This window comes from Chionomys nivalis, chromosome 22, assembly GCF_950005125.1.
Source record: "Chionomys nivalis chromosome 22, mChiNiv1.1, whole genome shotgun sequence".
In the NCBI taxonomy this organism is placed as follows: Eukaryota; Metazoa; Chordata; class Mammalia; order Rodentia; family Cricetidae; genus Chionomys; species Chionomys nivalis.
The window spans coordinates 41058113-41085190 of NC_080107.1; the positions used below are offsets into that span (position 1 = coordinate 41058113).

At 50.1% G+C, this 27078-nt stretch overlaps 2 protein-coding genes across 8 annotated transcripts in view; both read right to left on the minus strand.

Annotated features, from left to right (window-relative positions):
• Window positions 1-32: 32 nt before the first annotated feature.
• Inpp5e (inositol polyphosphate-5-phosphatase E) lies at window positions 33-12851 on the minus strand. Its single transcript, XM_057755778.1, has 10 exons — window positions 11392-12851; window positions 5830-5953; window positions 5265-5362; window positions 4435-4559; window positions 3923-4042; window positions 3543-3650; window positions 2887-3048; window positions 2706-2821; window positions 2083-2219; window positions 33-1643 (listed from the first exon to the last, which is right to left on the minus strand). The coding sequence occupies exons 1-10, from the start codon at window positions 12216-12218 to the stop codon at window positions 1511-1513; spliced, it is 1950 nt and encodes a 649-aa protein (XP_057611761.1). The 5' UTR covers window positions 12219-12851; the 3' UTR covers window positions 33-1510.
• Window positions 12852-13090: 239 nt separating this feature from the next.
• The window catches only part of Sec16a (SEC16 homolog A, endoplasmic reticulum export factor), a 36718-nt gene continuing 22730 nt past the window's right edge, over window positions 13091-27078 (minus strand). For 5 of the 7 annotated variants that reach the window (XM_057754655.1, XM_057754653.1, XM_057754652.1 and 2 more), the window contains 14 exons: window positions 26734-26847; window positions 26313-26496; window positions 24846-25091; window positions 24201-24283; window positions 22100-22249; window positions 20542-20619; window positions 20175-20231; window positions 19925-20036; window positions 19527-19664; window positions 19204-19268; window positions 18234-18308; window positions 17554-17613; window positions 16255-16332; window positions 13091-14596 (listed from right to left, as the gene is read on the minus strand). In XM_057754655.1, the coding sequence (XP_057610638.1) occupies window positions 14528-14596; window positions 16255-16332; window positions 17554-17613; window positions 18234-18308; window positions 19204-19268; window positions 19527-19664; window positions 19925-20036; window positions 20175-20231; window positions 20542-20619; window positions 22100-22249; window positions 24201-24283; window positions 24846-25091; window positions 26313-26496; window positions 26734-26847 (1509 nt within the window). In that variant the 3' untranslated portion in view covers window positions 13091-14527. The remainder of the gene's footprint in view (window positions 14597-16254; window positions 16333-17553; window positions 17614-18233; window positions 18309-19203; window positions 19269-19526; window positions 19665-19924; window positions 20037-20174; window positions 20232-20541; window positions 20620-22099; window positions 22250-24200; window positions 24284-24845; window positions 25092-26312; window positions 26497-26733; window positions 26848-27078) is intronic. The other 2 variants (XM_057754657.1, XM_057754658.1) reach the window with 2 other exon arrangements.

Genomic DNA, 27078 nt, shown 5'->3' on the forward strand with positions numbered 1-27078 from the left:
TGGAAGCAGCTGAGGCAGAAAGCTAGCCTGTGGGAGGTCGGGGACAGACGGACATGGGAACATTCTGAGCTTCATTACCACAAATCTCAATGGGAATTTGCAGCTCGCTGATTTGACATTCTGACACTTTCCACATACATTTGAGTGGTTTATTGAAGCAAAAAGGCCTGGCTTTGCTGACATCCCACATTCTAGAAGCTGATGTTGGCAAGTTTTATCTCATTTGTTAGCATGTTTTACTGTGATTCACTGGAGTCCCAAGTGGTCACTTTTCCAAGCCGTTGCCACTTCTGGCCATGAGCAGGGACAACACCTAGCAGAAGGCCCTGGGATGGGGCTGAGTAGCGGGTGACAGGTAAGACTAAAATTGTTGCCTTTGCTGGGAGGTCATAGCACACACATTTAACCCCAGCACTCGAGATTCTGAGGCAGGCAGATCTCCAAGTTTGAGACCAGCCTGGTCTACAAAGTGAGTCCCAGGACAGCCAGAGCTATTAAACAGAAACCCTGTTTTTTAATTTAAAAAAAAGAGAAAAAAATGCTGCTTTTTGACTTCTATTGCCCTTTAAAAACCCAGGGTTGTCCTGAGGCCCTGGGATGCCTGCAGACTGCTTCTTCGAAGGTTCAGTCTTTGGCCAAAAAGAACTCACGATTAAATATATGCATTTATTTAAAAATATAAATATGGAAAAATAAATTATTTAGAAGACTAGAGTGGATGCCCCTAGGTGTCTGTACATTCAAGGCTGTGTCTCGGATGGGGCGAGACTGAGAGCTACGATGAGTTCTAAGCCGCCTTCAAGGAGTGGAGCCCACCAAGGCGCTGCCTGTGGCACCACTTGTAATGCCGTCCTGGCTAGCAGCACAAAAGCGATAGTTTGAAGCTTCTAACACCATGAGCTGATAACAGCTGTGGAGAGGAGAGGCCCCTTTCAACTGGAGGTCGGGAGCATGGAGCCAGGATGTAAAACCCAAAGCCTGCCAAAATGTCTGCTGGGTATGTTCCAGAAGTGACTGGCTTTGGTCTCTGAATTCTAGGCCTTGGCAGGTTTTAGGACCATTGGTTACCTAAGCTGTCAGAGGTTGCCTGATCCCTCCCCAGAAGAGGAAGGGGCTGGCGTGAGAACAGGAACAAAGGGGTTAAGAGGCTGCAGTGCCCCATGGCAGGAAGTTGGCCGTTCCTGTGGGGAGGGTGGAGGGCTGCTTAGGGCAAGCCTCACTGTCTATAGCTTTCGTGTGTGGCTGCTGCTTGGTGGTATAAGCCCTGCTCAGAACAAATCCTTGCCATGTGCCTGTAGGAACATGGTGTCAATAGTAGGCCTGCCCCAACATAAGCACGGCCTGGCCAGCCCACTGCTGTCCTGAGGAGTGGGGTCTGTAGTGAGAGCAGGAGAGCCCCTAGCCATGGTTTATTAGACCGACCCCAACGTGGCAAGAGACACCCAAGCACAAGCCCAATCTCTCTCCAGTGGCCTTGGTCCCCGAGCTGCGGTGGCCAGTACTTGTGACTTCAAGACACAGTGCAGACAGCACTAGAGCTCTGATTTTTCATTGTCTGCTGTTTCTGAAGTTCTTTTGAAATCCGTCTTTTAATTCCTATCAAGTATAGTTCTCGGTCAAACTTGCCAGCGGCTAACGGGATGCTGTGGAAGAAAGACACGTTAGAACTGGCTTAAACTGCACCCAGCTGCACACCTGCTGAGCCCCATATAGGTGGACTACTATATGCTTATAAGGTTATGGTTCATCCATCCCATCTAGGCTGCCCTAGCCCCAACCACAATCCTGTGTGTGGGATACTGCTCCAGGAGCTTGCTCAACCTTGGGGACCTGAGGTCATAGAACAAGATGCTGGTTCATGGAACCTCAAAGGTTGGAGAACTGCTAGGACCTAGGCTCAGATGAAAGCAACTTCATGTTAACCTAGGGGTTTGTTGGCACCCTGTCCGCTATGTTACAAAATGAAACAGTGACCTGCTCTTCTACATCTAAGCCTGTCACCCCTCCCCAAAAAAGTCACCCCATCAAAACTGGTAAGTGCTCCCAGAGCCCAGCCAGCTCTGAGGGTGAGCAGGGACTTACTTGTCTCTCCCTGGCCTCACTTTCACCCGGAACAGGCCATACACAGGACGATGGTCTGAAGTCTTGATCCCAGGGCAAGAGGAATATTTCATGGGACAGATGTCACCCTTGTGGCGGCTTTTGTATAAGACCCGGTCCTTCAGAAGAGATGGCAAAGCAGGAGCAGAGACTGTGCCATTCTGCTGCAGACGACTCTGCAGCAAGAGGCCTGCAGCCCTCCCCACTGAACCTGGACCTCTTACTGTTAAGAATCTAAAGACTTGTGTGGATGGCATCTGTTCCCTTCTAGCCCTCTGAGAGCAGTTGGGACCTGCCTTGCCTCAAGGATGTCCCAAGTTCCCACCAGGTGCTATCATGGTCTGGTGGAAAAGTCAGGCAGGGTGCATGTGTCTCCCTTGTCTCTTCCTAGTACCAGGCAGATGAACCCAGGTGTGAATCAGGGATGGCTTGCTTAGCCCTGTAATACACTCAGAAACTCTCCTCCACCCCCAGTAAGCTGTGAGCATGCGGTCACTGGCCTCAGGCCCGGAGCTGAGTTTTCGGCTGGCTAAGCTGGCTGGCTGCTAGTCCCACACCGTTTGACATGAACTACGGCTGAGGAATCCTGAGGCTGAAGTTCATACCGTGTAGGAAGGTGTCCTCTGCTTAGAGGTGCTGTCGTAGGTGTCCTTCCCAATGTCAAACTTGTAGGATGGGAGGAAGTGAATTTCCGCCTCCTCGAAGCCCCTGAAGATGGACCCTGTAACACGGGAGAGTTCAGGGAGGGCCCACCACACCCAAGGAGCTGCTCCCCAGCCCACTCACCTTTCTTCATCTCCCGAGTGAGCTGGTCATGTTGCAGGAGTGCCGGCACATCCACCTCTGGTTCCTGCTTCAGGAAGGCCTCCACAGCCACTCGCCCACCACTCAGGCGGAAGTTGAAGTCCCCAAACCAGAACACCTCGTCAAAGCGGGTAGTGACATCCCCTGGGCACATGTGGGAGAATACATTGGTTCTGGCCTCCCCTCACCTACTATGGCCTGCATACAGGTGGATGAGCTGTAGGCCAAGTGGGAAGTCCTCCTTTGTGTGGGTCCCCTTCCCCACAGCTCCCCCAGGAAGAGACTAGTGAGGGGAACAGCCAAGGTCAACAGCTGCAGAGGACTGGGAAGACATCTGTGTAGTCCAGATGCAAAGGACAGCCTTGATGCATGCAGCAGGCTAGCCACAGCCTATATCAGCTCACAGCTCAGCGAGGGCCAGGAAGTGCTCAGCGGTGAGGACTTGTGGACAGTGATGGCCCTGGGCAAGCCACTGGACCTTGCGGGCTCCCATCTGTCCAGGTGCAAACCTAGTAGCTGTTTCAGTAGTGAGGACTTCATAATTCTCAAAAGTCCTCCAGTGGTTTCGGCTAAGCTGCCAGGGGCCAAGGGACAGAAACAGTCATGTGCAGAGGGCCTTGTGCAGCTACAACCCTCACCTGCACTGGAGCGGTAGGGGTTCGTGTCTGGCACATTCCGGGGCAGGGCTAGGGCTTGGATGGTTCTGCTGTAGTCCAGCAGCCGCTCGGCTACCTTCCCATCTCCAGCTATGAGGCCAACAGAGTAGACACTTGAGCTTCTGTGAAAAACCCGCCCCGAAGACTGCCCCACACCCAGACTGTCCCTCACTACCACCCAGTGGCTTGTGGCGGTGCTCTGCCTCGGAGGACTGTGGTTGACAGAAGTGAATGTCCTGAGTGTTGAGTGTTGGTCCCTACTGAGGCAGAGCCCACCATGACCCACCCACAGCAGCCTGTGAGGAGGGGAAGCTGCTCCGAAGCCAGCATCAGGACCACATGACTGCCTTGCAAACACTTACAGGTGAAGTGAGAGGTGATGAAGAGGAAGGAGGTGCCGAAAAAGGTGAAGCTGACGCCCAGGGCCCCCTTGGTCTTGATCTGAGACACGATGCGCGTAGTTACCGTGGAGTACTCGACCTCTGCAGGGCAAGGAACGGGGTCAGGGCCTTCACGAGCACAGCTGCAGTAGGTGTGCTTGTGTATTCAGACACGGGAACCTCAGAGGCTGGATCCCGGGCATGAGAGAGGCTGCAGTTTGCTGTCAGGGGACCCGAATGTGGACAGGAGCTACATGTTATTAGAGCCTGTATGCGGAGGTACCTAGATCCCTGGGAGTGGTAGATACAAAAGCTATGGCACAGGCCAGCAAGACGTCAACCCTGAAGACCTGAACTCATCTGCGGTGGAAGAACTGACTCAGGCTGTCTTCTGACCTCCACATGTGCTCTGTGGTGCAGGCACACACGGGAGCGAGAGAGAGGGAGAAACGGAAAGAGGAGTGGTGGTGAAGAAGCCCTGTGGCGGCACCTACCTGAACAGAACCAGATGAGGTCCCTGCGGATAAACAGGGACATGTACAGGACCCCATGTGCTGCTGACGACAGCAACACATACTGAGGGCCCAGTGTCTCCTGCAAGCGTGTCTCCCACTCTCGCCTGTGAGGAGGAAGCAGGTTATAAGGCATGGCCTTTATATGAACGGTGGCCTTTTAGCGCCACCTTCTCCCATCTGCTGCCCAGAGAGCCCCTGGAAGCATTCCTAGGGGCCCCTCAAATTGGGCCTCATACTGATGATAATGACAAGGCTAATGGTATCTTTGTGCGCTGTGAGACCCTTCAGGCTGGCTGCAGGCCCGAACCTCCCTCTGATGGTATCTGCAGACTTCAATCCCACCTAAGACCAGAAGAGCTGTCAGAGTTCTGCAGGCTGGCAGGAGTGGGCCCCATCACTATTTGGGACCTCTGAGGACAGGTTTTCTAACCCAGAGCAAGCAGCAGGCCTGCTGCTCTCCTCACAGGCCAGGAAACCCCACGAACTGCAGTTAGGAGCACATAGCTATGGGATCACTTCCCAGGGACAGCAGTCAGGGTGCCACAGGATATGTGGCCAGAACTGCAGCAGCCCAGAACCTGTGTATGAACCAGGCATCTTGGTTGCTTCTGTGCTCCCTTAGCCAACTGCAGACAAAACCTGAAACACCACTGATTATAGGTACATTCATTTCAGTGAGGCATGGGGGCTGCTATCTAGCCCCATAGGAGGGCCTCAGGTCCCACCCTTCAGGCTTTCAGGCCTATCTCAGTGAACTGTCCACACAGGATGGTGGAGGCCCCAACAGTGGAGGCTGCACGGTGCCTCACCTGTCAGAGCAGCCCTCCTGAACGCCAATGACATACAAGTCCTGAGTATAGTCGGCCTCCGTGGGGAGCAGAAACTCATCCAGGCTCGCTGGGAGCTCCTGCAGTGAAGAGCCACAGAACAGTCAAGACCACGAGGCTCCCTCCGGTCTGGGGGCAGAAGCTGAAGAGCAAGCCCCTGCACAGTCATCTTGAGGTGGTCACAGAACAGCCTCTTTTCAAAGAGAAGTTGTGCACGGCTGTGGGTTTGCTCTCCCAGGGAACCGTGACATGTCAGATACCTCAGTTTCCCTCTTTGAGCCCAGATTTGTTCACTTACTACCTTCCAGCCTGGGTCCCACCTTACCAGGTACCCTAGATTGTGTAGCATGGACCAGGTCTGATTATCTTCCCAGGTGCTTGTCCGACCCTGGTCCTTCACAAGGGCTCACAGAAATGGAGGCAGCCCGCTTGCTTATCTTTATGCCCGTGTTGTGACCAGTGGACTGTGCTGGGGTCTCTGGGAATAGGCTCCCCAAGGACATGGAACCCAGTTGCCTCTGCCTTACCTCACTGTGACCCCTCTCACCTTCTGGCCCTGCATGTTCCAGGTGGCCACGAAGAGAGCCATGTTCCGGTCTGGGAAGTACCTGGCTAGTTCATCTGCTCCTAGCAGGGCTCCACTGGCCATAAGGCTTCCCTCCAGATAGCTCCTGCAAAAAGAGACAAGTGAGCAGCTAGCCTCAGTGACAGGTGCCTCTGGAGCCACTCTCTCCAAAGCATCAATGTGAACCTTGAGGACAACACTGACATGCCAGGCATCAGTGTCACCTCTGGAGCTGGGAATTCCAGTGCAGGACCACTTTCATAGCAAGCCACTGTGACATCCATCTCCCCGACTTCAGCCCATCTCCAGATTTCAGTGGAATGAAGCCAGGCCTGTCAAGCTGAGATACAGTCCTAACAGTGTGATGAATCTCTTGACCTACCCAGCACACATGTGTGCATGCGCCATGAACTAGAGGGCCTGCCCAAGCATCCTGGACAGAGACACTGGACATACACAGTCCTGTGGGTGACTGGGTCTCTGCGCTATCACTCAACTTCATTGCCACAGCACAAAAGCACAAAAACCCTTAGAAATGATGTGTCTATGTGCCCAGAAAGATGTGCTTATAAGGGCAATGAAATCTGAATCTCAGGGTCGGAGGGATGGACAGGCTAAATCATGGACAGAGATGGATAGTTAAGAGCACAGGCTGTTCTTCCTGAGGATCTGGGTTCAATTCTCAGCACCCATGTGGCAGCTCACAGCTGTCTATAACTCTAGCTCCAAGGGGTTTGACACCTTCACACACACAACATACAGGCAAAACCCTAATGCACATGAAATATAAATAAATAGACCATTAAAAAATCCGAATATCACATAATTTTTCATGCACTGAGAAATATTAGATTTGTTTGCATTATTCTCCAAACCTTTAAAAAATGAAGTCCTGCTGGGTAGTGGTGGCAACCTCCTTTAGTCCCAGCGCTCAGGAGGCAGAGGCAGACAGATTTCTATGAGTTTGAGCCAGCCTGGTCTACAAAGTAAGTACCAAGATGGTCTGGACTGTCTTTCTTTTTCTTTCTTTCTCTTTCTTTTTTCTTTTTTTTTTTTTTTTTTTTTTTGGTTTTTTGAGACAGGGTTTCTCTGTGGTTTTGGAGCCTGTCCTGGAACTAGCTCTTGTAGACCAGGCTGGTCTCGAACTCACAGAGATCCGCCTGCCTCTGCCTCCCAAGTGCTGGGATTAAAGGCGTGCGCCACCACCGCCCGGCCTTTCTTTCTTTCTCTTTCTTTCCTTCCTTCCTTCCTTCCTTCCTTCCTTCCTTCCTTCCTTCCTTCCTTCCTCCCTCCCTCCCTCCCTCCCTCCCTCCCTCCCTCCCTCCCTCCCTCCTTCCTTCCTTCCTTCCTTCCTTGGTTGCAGGCCAGAAGAGGGCACCAGATCTCATTACAGATGGCTGTGAGCCACCATGTGGTTGCTGGGAATTGAACTCAGGACCTCTGGAAGAGCAGTCAGTGCTCTTAACCTCTGGGCTATCTCTCCAGCCCCTGGGCTATCTTTCTAAAAACAAACAAGAAAAAAAAATTATTTTATTTGTATGAGTATTTTGCCTGCGTGTGTGTATGTGCACCATGTGCATGCCTAGTGCTTTTGGTCAGAAGGTGGCATCAGACCCCTCTGGAACTGGACTTATGATTATGAGCCACCATGTGGGTTCTGGGAACCAAACCCAAGTCCTCTGCAAAACAGCCAGTGCTCTCAGCCACTGAGCCATCTCTTCAACTACCCCTCACCCTATTTTTAGTGATGCTAGAGATGGAACCCGTGTCTTCATGCATGCTACATGAGCTACCTCTCCCCTGAGCTGCATTCTGGGCCTTTTTCGATTTGTTTCTTTTGTTTTGTTTTGAGACGATGTGTTGCTGTGCCCAGGCTGACCTTCAACTGGGATCTTCCTGCCTCTGTCTCCCAGTAGCTGGGATGAAGGTATGCTCCACAATGCTTAGCCTACCTTACTGGTTTTGCCAAACTTGCTAAGAATGCATGGACAAAACCATGTTCCTCTGAAGATCCGATTATAACCAAGTCCCAAAGATCAATGGCCGACTGAAGCCAGAACCATGCTCCTGAACCCCACTGGACAGAACATCTGATGGTACAGCTCTGTACACTTTCAGGAGGGAAACTGGGCTGTCACAGTGAGGGACCTTTTGGATCTCACCTCCAAGTAGATGAACCAGTTACTAATGTGCTAGCTGGGTTCAGACACCGGTTGGGATGAAGCAAATTTCCGAGTCACATACCATTAGGAAAGGAACACTGACCAAAGGCAGGCCCAGGCTAGTCTTCAGTCACCAGCCCCTAAGCTTGTGTCCCTCCTTATAGGCTGACCCTGCTTCCTCCAACCTAGGGAGCTACAGTTTGTCCAGATGGCTACAGAAAGTGACTGGACAGCGGCAGGGTAGAAGCTCACTGCTGTGCCCAGCCTTAGGGGGCACAGCTTCTTCCCAACCCATTTAGGGGAGGGTACCCCAGATCTTCTGGTGAAAAGTGGCATTGAAGTCTTTAATCCAGGAGGGCAGATATTTGTGAATTCAAGGCCAGCCTGGTCTATATAGTGAGACCTTGTCGCATGCACACAAAGTGGCAGGTTAGGCTGGTGAAATGACTCAGTAGGTAAAGGTGCTTCCCACTAACCTGATGGCGTAAGTTTGATTCCCAGGATCCACACGGTAGGAAAGAACCAACCCCCACAAACTGCGGTTGTGAGGTGTGAGGCAGAACTGGACAAAGCCCCTTGCTGCAGAATAATCTTTTTTTGTACACTATGAAGATGTGTCTTTGCCAAGGCGCCTTTTGATTGGTTTAATAAAGAGCTGAATGGCCAATAGCTAAGCAGGAAGAGGTTAGGCGGGACTTCTGGGCAGAGAGAAAGAAGGGATGAATTGAATCTAGGCTTAGGAGGGATGCCAGGAAGATGGAGAGGAAGCAGGACATGCAAGGGGAGACGTAAAAGCCATGAGCCATGTGTTAGCACACAGATTTATAGAAATAGGTTAATTTAAGTTATAAGAGCTAGTTAGAAACAAGTCTAAGCTAATGCCAAGCTTTTATAATTAATAATAAGTGTATTATGATTTGGAGGTTGGTGGTCCAACTACTACAGCCCCTCCTCCATTACTTCCCAGGGATGCAATAGGGGCCCACGGACATCACTTGGACTTATTTTTACTTCCCATGGATTGCAAGTAATAATGCTTTGAATGTGGTAGATACAGTACTCTTTAAAAGACCCCTGTGGGACTGGAGAAATGGCTCAGTGGTTAAGAGTGCTTGCCACTCTTTCAGAGCATCCAAATTTGGTACCCAGCACTCACATCAGACAGCTCACAACTGCCTATAACTCCAGCTCTGGGGAATCCAACACTTTTGACCTTTGCAGACACCTGAACTCACATGGACATACCTACATGCCCGTGGGTGTGCACATGTACGCGTGCACACACACACTACACCTAATTAAAAATAATAAAAAAGCCGGGCGGTGGTGGCGCACGCCTTTAATCCCAGCACTTGGGAGGCAGAGGCAGGCGGATCTCTGTGAGTTCGAGACCAGCCTGGTCTACAAGAGCTAGTTCCAGGACAGGCTCCAAAACCACAGAGAAACCCTGTCTCGAAAAACCAAAAAAAAAAATAATAATAATAATAAAAATATTTAAATATTTTAAATATTTAAAAGAATTGCTGGGGGGCTGGAAGAGATGGCTCAGCGGTTAAGAGCAGTGACTGCTCTCTTCCAGAGGACCCAGGTTCAACTCCCAGCACCCACATGGCAGCTCACAACTGTCTGGAACTCAAGTTTCAGTGGACCTGACTCCCTCACAAAGACATGCAGGTCAAATATCAATGCATATATATATATATATATATAAAAGGATTGCTGGCCTACTGATAGACTGCTAGAAAGGTACCAGGGCATGTCAAAGAGGAGCCAGGCTTGGTGAAGAGATGTGGCATAGAGGATAGAGGGCCCTACCTGCAGGCCTGCCTACGCGTGCAGGAAGTAAGGCCTATCTTCAGCAGCTAAAGGAGACTGAATGGCGCTCCCCACCTCCTGACCCCTCAGAATGCGACCCTCTTTATAAACAGTCTGTGCAGATACAAGCACTGCAGCATCTCCAGAAGAGGGCCCTGCAGATAGCATGGCTGGAGCCATTGACTGGGAAACTTAGAAGTGACCACCTGGAGATGCAGGCACAAAGTACACGGCCAGAGATCACACCACTCTCAGAGGAAAGGTAGGTTCTTTTGGCTCTCTAGATCGAGGAAACCCTGCTGACAATCCATTCCATATTCTGCTGCGAGGTCTCTTTGTATGAAACCTTCTAACCCATAGTCACCCGTCTGGGCAGCTCCTGGAAACAGCTGCAGGAGCCATCTCCAGATTCTCCCTGCTCTCACTTCCCCACCCACCTATGTCCCACAACATGGTTGTGGGGGAGAGAGGCAGGATGCACCTTGCAGGCCAAGAACAAGACCCCAGAAGGTGGTCAGCTTGGAAAATGAGGCTCTAGATTTGGACAGGCCATGCACTGGGCCTGTGCCCCCAGTGGTGGATGTGGCTCGTGGATTCAGGAGAGGAGTCAGCACTGAGACGTCATAGGCAGAAGGGGCTCATCTTGGCTACACCCAGGCTCTTTTCTGTAAGTCCACACAAGTTAGTTACTGGAGTCGGAAAGACCCAGCATAAGAAACAGAGGTCCTGTACATTCTTGGGATGTTAAGGCAGGTTAGAGGCCTCCGTGGACATCAGCAAATCCCCACCACAGACACTGGGACCCTGTGGCTCAAGACAGTGTGGAAGCTCTCCCAAGGGCATACGATAAACTAGTCAAGCCTGTGGCTCCGGGATGTCACAGTAGTTTAACTGGTGTCTAAACGTCCTGGTAAAATTCTGACCCGTGGCCCACTGTGATGGGACAGTACTCAACCCTTCTTCAGGTGTCACTGAGGGTCGCTGAGTCCTCCTCACGGGCAGTGGTTCAATAAAGGCATAGCTAAAGAAACCTGCGACCCTCCACACAGAAAAAACAAAGGGGCCAATTCAGACACGGAGAAAACTTCCCGCCAGGATGCGAGGAAGTACCAACTACAGGAGCAATGATAGCAAGATGGGTGTGTCCTCATCTGCCTACATACGGTAGAGGTAGAATGACCTACGTTTACAGGATAGCAGTGTCTGTGGATGACACTGAGCCACAAAGAAAAGGTTCTGGAATGAGACAGACAAAAGGAGAAAGGCACGATGTCTGAGAGAGGATGGGAGTCCTGCCTTATCTTCCAAGTCTTTGGCATTCTTTATGCAAACCTGTTCAATGGCCCCTGTGCAGCTAGTCTTCCTCACTTACCTAGTTATATAGATAGTGGCTCACTATGTAGCTCAGGCTGGCTTTGAACTTGTAATGATCCTACCTCTGCCTTTCAAGCGCCGGGACTACAAGCACGAGCCACCATGCCTGGCTCAGTGTGCCCTTGGCCTGATTAGACAGAGGCCTCTAGCTGATAGCCCCCGAGTTCCCCACCACTCCCTCCAAGAAGCCTACCTGCTTCTGATGTCCTTGGTGCGGATGGGAGCCAGAAGGCTGAAGGAAGATCTAGCTGAGTGAATGGAGTGGTCGTCACCAGCCAGGGGGCTCCGGGGCCTGCTAGGGCCCAGGCTACTGTGGGTCCTGACCAGTCTGGTCTGCATGCGGAGCTTGTAGTCGGCATGCTCGGGGTCAACCTTGTTGGCTGTTCTCAGAGAGCTGGAGGCTATGTTGAGGTCCATGGCGGGTGGTGTGTGTGCGGCATGCAAACTTGCCAACCTGGGGGAGCCCCCACTTGGGGAGGCCTCTCTGTGCAGGAGGTCCAAGGAGGTGCTGATCATTCCAGGGAGACAGTCACTCCACAAGGATGGGCTCCCGCCCTCACTGCCTGTGGCCCTTCGGGGCTTAGGAATCTCCTGTAAAGATGCGCTGAGGCAGGGTAGGGGCCGGCTGCAGGCAGGAGACTGGGCAACAGAGTCCTGCATGGAGCCCCTGCAGGGACTGGTCCCATTCTGGACAGTCAGATCCTCCTGACTATCCTGGAAACGCCTCCTTCTCCAGCCCTTGTCATCCAGGGACAGGGTTCGCTCCAACTTGGGTCTCAAGGGCAGCTGTGGGGTGACGGGGTTTGCTTTAGCTTGTGGGTTCTGGTTGCTTGGTTTTGCTGGAATGCTGAGAGGAGGCATGGGGTTTATCTCTGGAGTGTGAGGGTCAGTGGCTGGTAGGGAGCCCGGTGTTGAGGTGAGGTTCTTGTCTGTGTTTGGAAGCTGTCCCTGGAGCATTCTGCTCTCCAGCTGCCCAGGTACCTCCGTGTGACTACGCAGGCAAGCTGACTTGGACGGCATAGTCAGGACCAGGCCAGACCTCACCCACTTAGCCTGGCCCTCCTAAGGAAAGGGATCCTCTCTCGGAGGTTAGTAAGCAACTCGTGTTGTCAAGGATGCACGTCAGAGGTCACCAGTTGGATGCCAAGAAAATTCGGGTGGTTCCCTTTGAGGCATGGGGCGGTCCTTTTGGAGCAGGGCCTGTGGCTGCATGGCTGGAGTCCTGAGTTCTCATAGATGCCTAAGGAGATCCGGAAAATCTCCCCGAGTTTCTCTTACCTCCCTGAAACCAGCTTGCTGCTCTTAAAGCGACTTCGTAGGAATAGGCACCAGGGGGTCAGGGCTGCACTTCCTCTTCAGAGCTGTAGAAATCTATCCCACACCCTGGGTGACCACTCCACCCGACCCTGGCAGAGTAGGGCAGCGCGCTCGCCGTCCTAGGCTCACCTGTGCCCACCGTTCGGTCGCAGACCCGCAGACCCGCCGACCCGCCGCCTGTTCTGATTCAGCAGGGCCCGGTGCTGGGAGGCGGGGCTAGGCCAGTCACGGTGGCGGCTGGAACAACGACTACTGCCCCGTGCCCCGGCCCCCGCCCAGGGTTCGCCACAGCTCAGCCTAGTGGTCACCCTGGCCCAGGCCCCGCTCTGTGGTTGCCTTACGAAGTGCCCGGCTCAATATCACAAAGCCGCCCACAGCGGCCCCTGGCGGCTGGAGGACTACACCCCGTGCCTGGAAGCCACACCCCCACACGAGGTCACGCCCTGTCCGACAGAGGCGGTACCCACTCCAGACAAACCATGCCCAACCCGACAGTTGCCCAAGGCTGTGGTCACACTTAAGCTCTCACTGGTCAGCCCCTCAAAACACAAAGAAAGTCATAAATGAGGTTACTTGAGAGCCCAAAATATTTTATTTAACAATTTGAATTTAGGAAAAATAGCAGCTCCCAGGAAGGAAGCTTCTTGAATCAAAAGTGGTTGGCAGTCAACACAGAGCCTGGGCAGGGTTGCACCAGAGGCAAGGATCCTGCCTGGTCCCAGTAAGGACACAAGTTGCTACTGACCCTCAGGGACAAGCCTTTCTTAGTGACCATACAGGAGGGTCTGGGCGCACTCACCTATGGAACATTCTGGAAACCATTCTGTGAGTCTTTCTAGATGATGTAGGGAACCAGAAAACCAGGAAGGGCTGTACTAATTCCACAGTCTACAATTTCTAAATTTAATACCAAACCAAACCATTTATGTTTTCTACCCAAATTACCTGCTGATTTTTATAAATATTTAAAAATCTCTGTCCCCTCCTCTTTAGAGTAAAAGGATAGTTTTAGGAACAGTCAGTGAAGCCTTAAAGCTCTGAGTCTGAGGCAGCAGCAGCTCCTTGAAGAGTGATGTGGCTGAGTCAGTGGGCAGCTGCTGAGGTCCCTGATGGGCTCTGGGGTAGAGATGTCAGGTTCCAGAGTGTCTGCTAGGACACCACCAAGTCCTTGAAAGATGTCTGTGCAGGTGAGTCAGCTGGAGGGCCCCACATAGCCCATACAGACCCCTCACTAGGAGGGCAGTATTTTGCAGCATGCAGCCAGGTTTTGACCTGGTTGGCTAATCAGATCAGCAGCTTCAGAACATCAGCTCCCTGGGGCTCTCCCCAGTGACTGGGCCACAAGGGAAAGCTCTGAGCAGTAAAATTCACCCAGCCCTAATCAGGCCACAGAAAATGGAGTGAGGCTGGGAATTTCTTGGGGACATGCCCTGGTAATAGCTTTCCTCCCAGCCTGTGAGCCACCGCCATCTGGTGGCCCCAGAAGACCTGGTTCACAGGACAGGGCAGAGCAGCCCAAGTTAGTGGCTCTTCCTTAGGCCAGGCAGCCCAACAGAGGCAGTTCATCTCCAGTCAAGCACTCACTCTTCTCTCAGCAGCCTAAGGAATCCTGGTCGGTTTGCACCATTTCTCAGGTGAGTAAGGCCTGGTTTCCAAGGAACTGTGCTCTCCTGTGGGGAAGCCCTGTCTAGCCTCACTTCAGGAGTACTCTCAAAAGACTCAAACTATTATATCCTTAATTTGTCTAAAGTGACTAGGAAAGAAACATAGTTCTTTTACATAAAAGACTTTGAATTAGATTCATTCTATCCAGCATCAGAAAGGAAGCATGGAATCAATTTTTCAGTAATTCATATACATGGGCTGTAAGGAGGGAGACACACAGTATGATCGGCTCTGGGTTACTGCCAAGTCCATCTGCGATCCATGAGGCCTGAGGCAGCTAGTTTGGTTCTTGGTGGAGAACAGTTATCTAGTCATTTCAGGGTTCCAAGTACAATCCAGCAGCATTCCTAGTTCAATGCCGCGTATTTTCTTTGGCCAATCCTCCCTGGCCTTGAGTTCCCCGGGGTGACAGAAGCCTGGAACAAAAGGAACAGCAGTGATCTACATGTGTCCATGCCCAGGGACTGTGCAGCAGGATGAGTCTACAGGGTAAGCACAGGGAGAACTGAAAACAGGCAAGCTCTGTGTTAGTGCCAAGCATGAGACCTTCTGTAGGTGCCATGTTTCTGCTGCTCAGCACTTCCTGCCCACAGCACTGCAGACATGCTTTGTTTTCATTCGGTCACAGTTCTGTCAAGGCCAGAGGGCTGAGGCTAGCTCTACAGAGCTGGGCCAGCTAAGGGTTCAGTGAGTCCAAGAGAGGATGTGGCCTATGGTCTTCCGTTGCTGCAAAGCACAGGGATGCTCCATGCCAGGAGAGAACACTGGCACACATTCTTCCTCCCTCACAAGACTGCACTGGGATCAAAGCCAAGGAATCTGGCAGAACTACTCAACTACAAGGTCAAAAGAAAAATGAGATTTTGTAGTTGAAAATATGGACAATGGTGACGAGGGGTACAGTAACCTCATCAGCACAGGGCCAGCACCCCAAGAGGACTATACAGACTGGGTCTAGCACAGCTGAGGGCAGGGTCCCTGTGAGCGTGAGCTGAGAATAGCACATTCAAATTTAAGCTACTGTCTGTAACTCCAGTTCCTGGAGATCTGTTGCTTTCTTCTGGTCTCTGTAGGTACCAGGCATGCACATGGCATATGCAGCAAAACACATACACATAAAATAAAAATTTAAATAATAAACTTTGATTGTTTATTCTTCTATTAAAAACAAACAAACAACCCACACACATACAAGATGTATACCGCAGGACTGGGGATGTAACTCAGTTTGTAGAGTACTTGTTTAGCATGTATGAGTGCCTGATTCAAGTCCCCTGCTCCCAAAATAAAATTGCCTGCCAAGAGCTTGTCCCTTCCACAGCTCCCCCTAACAGTGGCCAGACTACACTTTCCCAAAATATTGGTAGAGAAAGAGAGAAACCACACAGTGCATTCCTGACTCTTCCTGGCAGGCAATGACTGACCCCAGAGGAAAGATGCCATTTCAGTCTTCAGAAACAGAGAATGAGGGCCTGTACTCTCACAATGGGTACCAGAAAATGGCACTACTTCTTTTGATTTGGTGAAAATTCCCATCTGAAAACCGTACCCAGTAAACTCCCAACCCAGCACTTAGGGCAGAGCCAAAGGATCTTTCCAGTGTCAGCTGCTGAGGCCTGAAGCTGCTGGACAGTGTGTTACCCAGACAGAGGGATTAATCAGGAATGAAAACAATAAAAGATTCCAAACTAGGGGTCTCCTTGCTAGAGCTCCTCTCAAGGAAAAAAGGAGGGCAGAGGGAGAGCTGATGACTGGGGCTGGGAGGCTGTGGCTAAAGCCATACATCCTATGCAGCAATGGGAGACTGGCAATATGGGATGCTGCCTTCAGCCCATGGCAAGGAACAGAAAGAAAAGTCCTAAATCTGAAGAGCCCAAAGCAGTGGGAGGAACAGGAGGCAAGCAGAGGATGCAGGTTAAGTAAGAAGGCAAATTACAGCATGAAAGAACAGCCAGGCACCTACACAGAGAAACCACACCTCAAAAAAACAAAAAGAAGAGTCAGAGAAAAAAAAAACCCAACTCACTGAACAGGCAAGCTAGGGCTGTGGGGAACATAGGCAAGGGTCACTCACCTGCACCAACTGAGCAGGGTTGTAAAAGGGCACAGACCCGCCTGGAGTGGCTCCTGCAGGACAGTGGTCTCCAGGAGCCTGTGAAGCACAGAGAAGGAGCTCAGCAAGCCAGTGTTACACAGCAGTTGCTGACCCAGCAGCAGACAAAAGCCACACCTCAGAAAGGACCATTACTGCACCAAACAGGCCCCAGAGAGAGACAGCCTGGCAACACTGGTTTTCATTACTGGATGGTTCACAGAATAGCCAAAGTCAAAGCACCATGCAGCAAAATAATCCGAACAGAAACATGCAGACAATGAACACAGAACACTGATATTTCATTAGTGCTGATCAAGCAGTTAGGAGACCTGGACAGGGTGCTTGCTCTACAGCCACAGGCAACCAGAAATGCTCCCTTAAGACTTTCCGTTGAGGGGGCTGGAGAGATGGCTCAGAGGTTAAGAGCACTGGGCTGCTCTTCCAGAGGTCCTGAGTTCAATTCCCAGCAACCACATGGTGGCTCACAACCATCTGTAATGAGATCTGGCGCCCTCTTCTGGCGTGCGGGCATACATGGAGGCAGAATGTTGTATACATAATAAATAAATCTTTAAAAAAAACTTAAAAAAAAAAAAAAAAAAAAAAAAAGACTTTCCGTTGAGGGCTGGAGAGATGGCCTAGAGGTTAAGAGCACTGACTGCTCTTCCAGAGGTCCTGAGTTCAATTCCCAGCAACCACATAGTGGCTCACAGCCATCTATAATGAGATCTGATGCCCTCTTCTGGCATGCAAGCACGCATGGAAGGAATGTTGTATACATAATAAATAAATAAATCTTAAAAAAAAAAAAAAAAAAAGACTTTTCGTTGAAAGCTACTGACACAGCCTGGCTCCAGAACAGAAAGTGAAGCATCCTTGGCTCCTTTAGACTAGTCGCATGATGACCATCACAGCCATACTCTCACTGGCTGCAAACAGACTTCCTCAAGCCTCATCAGCAAGAAGAAAGATTTCTTCCCAAGTGGTGTTCTAACTCAGGCAATGCTGACAGTATGGCTGGGATCAGGCCTACTTCACAAGGAGCAGAGTTATAGCTCACCTGGGCATTAAAAACCCTGTGAGGCAAGTCCACCATCATCATGTCCAGGCAGTATCCTAAACCCAGGTCCTCTAATGGAGGAAAACTGCATCTTTGCCCACATGATGCTTGAGTAAGTCAAGGGGTTAGTGACAAGAGAAGAGGACAACAGACTCTCTAAGGGACATAGGGCTACACAGCCAGCCCCGTGGAAGGAGGGAGCCACCAGCCACAGGTACCTGATGGAAATGTCGGCTCACTTCCTGTGAGAGCGAGCTCAGAGAGCTACAGCGCGAGAGCTACGGAACAGCAAGAACACACACAGATACAGACATGAAGATCAGCATGCGCCACTGCTCCAAGCTGCCAGCTGGGTTCAAAAGCTTTATGATGCCATTAGAATCAATGTCACTCAAATGAAGACAGTCAGAGGTAGCTTCAAATGCCCTCCACAGTTTTGGTAAGAAACCATCATTACTCTTGGGGAGGGGAAAAATCTGTATAGCGCTCAGCAATGCCAGACTACTCTGAGGGAGACCTGGCTAGAGGATGATGATGTCAGGAGCTCAGAGCTCCTGAGCCAAAGTGATCACACAAGTTAATGTCTTTCTGTGAATAAAATACATTAAGTGCTTCAGCCTTGCATTTCCCTTTTCTGCAGACTCACACACATTTCTAAAGAGAGAAGCCACTAAGCAATACACTAAGCTGGCTAAGCTTCCATTCCAGGCCATAATACCCCACCGCACCCACACAAGACCACACATACATGCACATGCACACACCCATGCACATGCATACACATGCCCCCCCCCTTTCACCCATGCATACACTTAAGACACAAATGCACAACACACACACACACACACACACACACACACACACACACACTGTACTCATATGGTGTGGTGTTCCCTACCTCTCCTCCCTGGGAGCCATCTAGTTTGGAGGGTGAGAGTTCAGGTCCCGGGGGTGATGCTGCAGAGCTTATCATCTGTTGAGGAAATATGAAATGTGGTAACTCTGAAATTCCAAAGAGTCAAAGATTTTACACCAGGCAAAAGAAAAACTGCCTGCTCCTGTAGCACAGCCTAGAGACTGTTCTGACATTCCCAGGAGTCTCCACGAGGGGTCACACAGGTGTTTTCACCAGGACCCCACTGTTCTGCTTGGAGTAGTTCTTGATGCAACAGCCACTAAATCATGCTAGGCATAGACCACATGCCTATATGTGCTCCACATTATTGCCCTCCAACTTTATGGAGGCAGTGAGAAGCCATGGGGTCCAGACCAGGGCAGGCTTCCCTAATCACAAAGGGATGCTCTCTTTTTTTTTTTTTTTTTTTTACTTTTAGTACTGCTAGCTAATTCTTTGTTTTCTAACTTTTTTCTTTTTTTTTCTCTTTTTTTTTTTTTTTTTGGTTTTTTTCGAGACAGGGTTTCTCTGTGGTTTTGGAGCCTGTCCTGGAACTAGCTCTTGTAGACCAGGCTGGTCTCGAACTCACAGAGATCCGCCTGCCTCTGCCTCCCGCGTGCTGGGATTAAAGGTGTGCGCCACCACCGCCCGGCTCTAACTTTTTTCTTATTTTTAAAATTTTGGTAAAATATATTTAATGCAAAAGTCAATTATCTACACCACGTCAAAGCAAGAAGCATTAATGCACTGCACTTCTGTACAGCCATCACCCCCATCGGCCTTTATAGTTTTCCACCTTTCCAAACTGAAGCTTGACCGCCTTCCTCAGGCCTTCTAGTCTTTCTACCAAACAAATGTAGACAGTGTGACCAGAGTCATCACCTAGGCGTACCAGACACTGACCTGCAGGGGGGAAGGAATCCTGAAGGACACAGGGAGGTCCCCTCACCTTCTTCCCACTGACTGTGCATACCTTGGGTTCCAGGGTGGGCTCTGCCTTAGATTGAGCTCCTTCTGCAGGATGTGACTCCTCTGCATCTGTGAATGAGGAGGCACGAAGTCGTCAGCATCCCAATCTCTGGGACATTCTGTATAGCAAGCTACATGAAAGGGTTCGTCCCTGGACCCTCAGAGAGGAAAGGTCAATTGCCAAAGAAGTACATGCAAGCCTCTGGTCCTTTGTACCTTGGCCCAGTCATTCATTTTTCTAAGGAGGACAGGCCAGAGACTCATAGACAGAGACTGAACAGGAAGAAGCAGGGTAGACAGGGATCAGCTAGCACATGGGCTGCCTACCTGGGTTTGGTACGAACAAGTTAGAAGGGATTGGGAGCGGAGCAAGTGGAGCAAAGAAATCCGAAGGAGCAAGAGCTGGCTCACTCCGCTGTGTCCCACTTGGGTTTAGAACATCCACATAGCGAGCTCTGGACCCGCCTACCAATGAGAAGAGGAGTCAAATCCAGTTGCGCACAAGCAACCTACAACATCCAATATACTCTGTTCCCACTGAGTCAGAAGAACAACGAGGTCCACCAGAGAAGAGGTCTCAGCAGAACTGTCTATTGGGAATCTGTGGGCCATCCACTCAGATCCCAAGGCATCATGTACTAGATAACTGTGACAGCTGTCTGTGCTCTGAATGCCATAGAACAATGTTCTCCCCAGACACCTCTGATTTCTGCTGTAGCTATTACCTGCTTTTCTAGAAAACATGTTCACGGAGGCCGTGGGTGGTCCTGTAGGTCCAGCGGGAGTCACCTGGGGAACCCTGGGGAACGATGTTGGAGGTGGGGGTGGAGCCTTCTTCTGCAGAGGGAGAGAGAGCTCAGCAATGCCTTTAACACGATGGAGATCAGTGAGGACTTTCCAAAGGGAGGCAGAAAGGTGACAAGGAGTAAAGCAAACACCCCTCCCCTCACACAGGGACCTAGAGGCACTACTTACCTCCTCCTCTGGTTCATTCAAATTCACCCACCGGTTTTTCTTTTCATCCCAAACAATCTGCCAAAAATTTTAAAAGAAAAAAAATCAGTAGAATGAAACTAAAAGGAATTAGAACCTGATTTAGATATTTTACAACTTCAGAAAATGTCATCTCTCAGGTCTGTCCTAACTCCCAAGACATTATACTATCAGCCAGTGACAGGCCATCACTACCTACTACCCACTCCAAGACATTATACTATCAGCCAGTGACAGGCCATCACTACCTACTACCCACTCCAAGACATTATACTATCAGCCAGTGACAGGCCATCACTACCTACTACCCACTCCCACTAAGCAACTGCCACACCTGGACAATACTCACTGATTTGTTCTTATCATCTGGTAGATAAGCCTCTGTCCTTTTCTTCCCAGGCAGCCAGCGAGAGAACCAGGACTCACTCTAAATAAAATCATTGGAAGAGCGTGAGGATACTTCACAGTGAGAGGAGTTCAGCACAGTAAGGAGAGCATTATGTGATGCCATCTACAACAGTGCCTGCGAAACCACATCCACAGAGATGAAACGTCAACAGAGGACAGGGCTGAGAAGTCAGTGATCATGGAGACAGAGGGTCAGTGTGGACAATGAGGATGATGAGCCCGTCTGGGATGCTCTGACCATGCAAATCAAAGAGGTTCTGCTGTGCAATGATCTGTACACTTTCATAGTGCTGGGGAGGAGACTCAGGACCCCTCAAATGCCAGGGAAGCATTCTACTACTGCGCAACAAACACCCTATAACCCTAAGCATATCTTTTTGTGAGACAGTAGCTCACTATGTAGATCTAGTTGTCCTGGAACTCACAGAGATCTACCTGCCTCTGCCTCCTGAGTGCTGGGATTAAAGACACGCACCACCCCGGGCTGACAAATGTTATCTTTAACAGGATGACAATATGCCACCTACACTCATTCCATAGAAACACTCCATATTCAAGCTCTGGAAAACAGAGTGAGCATCAGATCAGGCTCTTCCCACCCCAGGAATACAAGGAAGTTGAGCAGTCAGGATGGCCTCCACACAAAGACCCTCTTCCTGCACAAAGAGAATCTTGGTGATCAGAATTTTATGTCTTTACTGTTCTGGGCCATTTTATTTAAAAGGAGAAGAGAATAGCTATAGAACAGAACCCACATTCTCAGGGATACTGGGTAAACACTGTCCCTGAGCCATGGAAAAAGAGGCAATTGCCTACCTCCTAGGACAGATTATTTCCCCTGTGGATTCCAGGAGAAATAGAATGTGGGTTCTGTACTACAGCTATTCACATTTAACTTAAACATTATATAAAATCTTTTCTAAAATTGAAGAACTGTATTCTTTATTAAGACATCCTCAAGAACAAAGAGGTGGTCTATGGCTTGGTAGGGATTGTGCACCACACAGTCATTCAACAAAGAATCTATACCCACCATGCAGGGTCTCCCACTAGTCACTGAAACAACAGTTCAGAATGAAGAACACTTAGAACAAGTACAAGACAAAGGAGCACTTGGGGCTAAACTTGTGCAAAGGTACTCAGCTTCGCTGGTGACGTCAAGAGTCACATGTTGTCCTCTGGTTGCACTAGGGTTTGTCTATTATGAACTGGCTATGAATGAATCTCTAGGGAGCCTGGGTGTGTCCTCACCAACCTGGCTGTGCTTACACACACACACATGCACATACACATACACATTCAGAGAGAGACTTTTCTAGCTGTTATATGCTTTACACACTCAAGTTCATATATGCTTCATCTTGGGAAAAGAATTTATAAATGAATGTCTTTTCTTTGGCTCCAGTTTCCAAAGAAAGCTGTTCCAGGGTATTGAGCTTCCCTCCACCACTTGCCCCACCTCTCCGTCCACTAGAAAAGTTGGCAGGACTGGATTATACCTTCTTGGGCTCCTTGGCCTCCTTTTTGACAGCTTGTGCAGGTTTCTTGCCTTCCGAAGCAGGTGTCAGAGATGGAGCAGGTGTCAGGTTGGAGCTGCCACGATCCCACACTGGGGGTGTCTCCAAGTCCTGTGCTGTTCTGGAGGAGCCCTGTCACAAGGCAAGATGAAAACCAGCTCTCCTGGAGCTCCTTGTGAGGAACTGAAGGGGGGCAAGGGAGTAGACCTCACTAGTATCTACCCAGAGAACCAGTGGGAACAGAGAAGAGTGATATGACAGCATTCTAGCTGGGCTTTCGAAACATTCTCCGTCTGCTGGAGAAATGCCAGCTACACGTCACAAGCACTTAACAGGGAGCATCACAGTACTCCAAGAGACGGAATATATGTATGCCCTGAGGGTAGAGGCAGTCAGAGCTGGGAAAGGTACCTTTGGAAAACATCACAACCTAAAATATCCTCTCCATGAGGCAATGAACAGCTTAGTGTTAAGGTACTTTTTTTTTTTTTTTTTTTTTTTTTTTGGTTTTTCGAGACAGGGTTTCTCTGTAGCTACAGAGCCTGGCCTGGAACTAGCTCTTGTAGACCAGGCTGGCCTCGAACTCACAGAGATCCGCCTGTCTCTGCCTCCCGAGTGCTGGGATTAAAGGCGTGCGCCACCACCGCCCCACTAGTATTAAGGTACTTGCAGCTCAAGTTTGACAACCTGCCGGGCGGTAGTGGCGCACGCCTTTAATCCCAGCACTTGGGAGGCAGAGGCAGGCAGATCTCTGTGAGTTCGAGGCCAGCCTGGTCTACAAGAGCTAGTTCTAGGACAGGCTCCAAAACCACAGAGAAACCCTGTCTCGAAAAACAAAAACAAACAAACAAACAAAAAAACAATCAAGTTTGACAACCTGAGTTTAAGCCCCAGAACCCATGTGAAGGTAGGAGAGAACCAACTCCACAAAGCTTCCCCTGACCTTCATGCATGTCACATGCACGCCACCCATATAAACACTCCCATACACACATACACTAATGTTAAGAGATAAAATAAAGGGACTGAAGAGCTGACTCAGTTGAGTGCTACTGCTCTTGTAGAGGACTAGAGTTCAGTTCTCAGCACTCACATCCAGCAGCTCACCAATACCTGTAACTCCAGCTCCAGGGGTCCAATGCCCTCCTCTACCCTCCACAGGAACCCATGCATAGACACACACAAATAAAAATAAAAGTTTACAGAAAAAATGGTCGGGCAGTGGTGGTACTTGTCTTTAATCCCAGCATTTGGGAGGCAGAGACAGGCAGATCTCTGTGAGTTCAAGGCCAGCCTGGTCTACAGAGTGAGTTCCAGAACAGTCAGGGCTATATATACAGAGAGAAACCCTGCCCAGGTGAAGGCATGATCACCACACAGTGAAGCGCCCCACCTCCCCGCATTACTTTTCAGGAACAAGCTATCTGAAATAATAAGAGGAAGCACCTATTGAAGGAATATCCATCAAGGACAGGGTATCTGTAAAGAACTTCCAGAATGTGCCATCTGTCCATCTTAGTTGAGAGCACACATAAGAATATCTGTACCAAACTTTGTGTGCTGCAATAACTGCAATTTTAGGGACATCAAAATGTCAGTCAGGTTCTGTTGTACAAAGGGGAGAGATCACCTTTGGAAACGAAATCTGGAGTCTCACTGCACTGCAGGTGTGCGTTTCTGTTTCCACACCACCTGGTTCTCTCTCTCATCTCTTTCCCACGTTTTCACAACTTTCACATTTGAAGAGTTAATGCAACTTTTAAAATTAGCTCTTTGTATGTGTGTGGGGCATGCGTGTTACATAACTTGTGGGGAGGACAGAGGGTAACTTGTAGGAGTTGGTTCTCTCTGTCTCCATGTGAGAATGAGCTCAGGTCATCAGGCTCGGTGACAAGCACCCTTACCAACTGAGCCATCTCCGTGGCCCCAGCCAATGATTTTAGAAATACTTTCTCTTTAAGAATCGAATTTAAACGTAATCTCCTTACCTTTATCACTTTCCTATTTCAGGCTAAGAACAAGGAGCCAAGGTATCTACTCAACAAACTCACAGAAAACAGTTACAACAAGATATGGGAAGTACCGGGTCAGAAAAGTTCCCACCAAACTCCTCTTCATTGAACTCTGGAGGTGAGTGTCTGACAGGTGAGCCCCGTGGCACCATTTCTGTCAAAAACAAAAGAGAATGACTGGGTCCTGGAGCTGCTGCCATGTGACAGGAGGGAAGCGAGGCACTGGAAGGGCTCAGACTGAGAACAAACTTAGTACCAGACTTGGCCAACAGTGTTCTTTTCCAATACCCAAAAGGAAGGTTTTCCCAAATGTTTGGCATCTGTTTTGCTCTTTAGAAGCAAGCCTATGTTTTGTTTTGTTCAGATAGTCAGACAGGCACAGACAGGCACAGGATCCACCAAATTTGACTTCCAGAGAAACATTCTCCACCTATACCTGTGTAGCTCAAGGGATGTAGTACAGCACCAAGACAGACCCTGCAAATGCCCTGCAGCCATTCCATTATACCCTAAGTGGGCAGTTGGGCTTCAGATGGTAGTACATGGCCAAGCCACAACAGAAATTAGCAATACTGCTTCACTGCACTGAGACTCTTAATCCACTCTGTTTGGAATTCTAGTACTTTTGGTCCACATAATTTCTTCTGTCAGCTACTTCAACACCAAGACCAACTCGCTCTGCTCTCAGGACAGCATCTATCCCTCCGCAAACATACCTGGGTCAGGACTTCTGGACTCCTGGAGAGGAGGTCCACTTTCCTGGAGACATGGTGTAGTGGATGGCAGGGCCGACCCAGGGTGTAATATTGCAGGATCAGATCTGGAGGACTCTGGGAAGCCAAGCGCAGACCCTGGGGGTCCATAGGTAGGACTCAGTTCTAGGGGGCCCCGGGATATTGGCACTGGGAACATCGGCACCCTGGCAAGGTGAGCTGACTGGCCATCAGGGAATGTCTGCGGAGCTGCAGGGCACAGTGGAGAAGAGGAAGTCTAAGGTCACTGAGGCTGACTGCTCCCAGGCAGGCACTGACTGGCACATCATGAACACTTTTCCTACAAGCTGTTCTGCAGTCATACTTCTTTTATAATGAGGTAGTTGAAAACAGCACCCACCAGTGGTCTAGAAAAAGCAGAACATTCATGTCCTAGGCACCCAAGGGCAGGATGGGTGCACTAGTGCCTATCAGTAGATGTGATGTGGGTCATAGGCTACAACCTATATCGAGTGGCACCTAACAACAGTGGTGCTTTGGCAATGCACTCTCCCCATTGCCAGGGGTCAAATGGACTAATTGTGCATACATGTATCCACACAGTTCAACTTTTGAGCAAGTCCTCTCTACCAGCTCAACACTGGACACAAAGGCACATGCCTATGGTCCCAATTTCTTAGTTTAGATGGGAATTTGTGAACTACAAGTTCTAGACCAGTCTGTACAACAGAGTGAGATTCCTATCACCCAATACAAAACAGTAATCCTGATGCAGGGAATGAACTGGGAAGAAGGAAACCAGGCACTGAGGGTAGTAATTCCAGGATGGTGACAGGAAACTTGCAGGAGTAGGGAGTGGCTAGAGGCCACAGGGTGGAGGCCAGCAGCAGTCTGAGTCAGGAATGGCTAGAAGGCCAGGTGGGAGGGGAGCTTTGGAATAGAGGGTATCAGGGCAGACCTGCTGGGAAGACCTGCCTGTTCTCAGGCCAGTTGGAGACACCTGCAGAGCAGGGGCAGAATGAGAGACAGGTGGGCAGAAAAGGTGCCTGCCTGACAAGGAAAGAGGTTCTTGAAACGAGTGAGAAGTCTGGGCCCCACCTTCTGGAGGAATGGGGTAACTAATCCATCCCAAGATGAGAAAGATGGGGAGAAATAGCAGCGGCACTTGTTCTGACTGAGCTATGAGGCTCCACAGGAAGCAAGTGGCTAAACAGCAGCTGGAGGCAGTCAAAGGCCAGGGCCAGGGGAGCAAGGCCAGGGGTGCATAAGCATCAGTGATATGGGCAGAAGAGCACCTAAAGCTCTGCAACTCCATATGCTCACCACAGGAGGAAGTATAGAGAGAAAGGAGGAGGAAGCCCAAACATCACCAACCACCATGGTGGCATACTGCCTCAACTCTGGCAGCAAAACACTCTCTAGTCCAAAGCAGACATCAGTGAGCTGGGTCTGTGGTACTGTGGGTCCCACCTGTGGGCAGCAGCTGCACGCTGTGCATCAAGGGCTCAGTGCTTGGTATCAGTAAAGGGTTTTCGGTCCTCAACCCTGCCTGCTGGCTGAGTCCTGGACCATCCAACTGCTCTACCTCAGAGCCTGGTGTGTTGTGACACTGCTGGGGGTCAGTTCCATCCGGGCTCCACAGCACAGTGCCCTCCTAGAGAAAGAGAGTCAAACTGCAGCCCATGCTCAACAGTCCATGTGGACCCAAGAGCATTCTCCAATGCCCTCCTGGCAACACGGAAACTCCCGCAGCACATACACTTCTGAAGTGTCACAGTGTCACCATCAAATGCTTCAGTGTGAAAACAGCAGGGGTTGTGAGACACAAACCCTCTCATCAAATGCCTCCAGGACAAGCTTTAGGACAAGGCTATGCTGTCAAAAGGCGTACCTGGATCTGCTTCTCCACATCCCGCAGCTGCACCAACCAGGAAGGCTCCACAGAGGACTCCTCCTCTGGCTTCTCCTTCAGCTGAGGATCGAAGAAGCATAACTGGGAAGCCATCTAAACCAAAGAGAACAGAGGTCCTTGATACTGCTGGATGGCACCAACGAAACTGTCCCCAAGTGCAACACAGTGGTTAGAGTGGAAGGAGGTCATGTGTGGGCTGTACAAAGCTGAGTGATCAGAGTGAGCCCAGAGTGGAGTTCACACTTGTATGGAACAGCAGGCCTGTCCCAGTGCTCAGCTGACCAGGGAAGATGCAGTTCTTTGATAGGGCCTTGGAAGGATTTG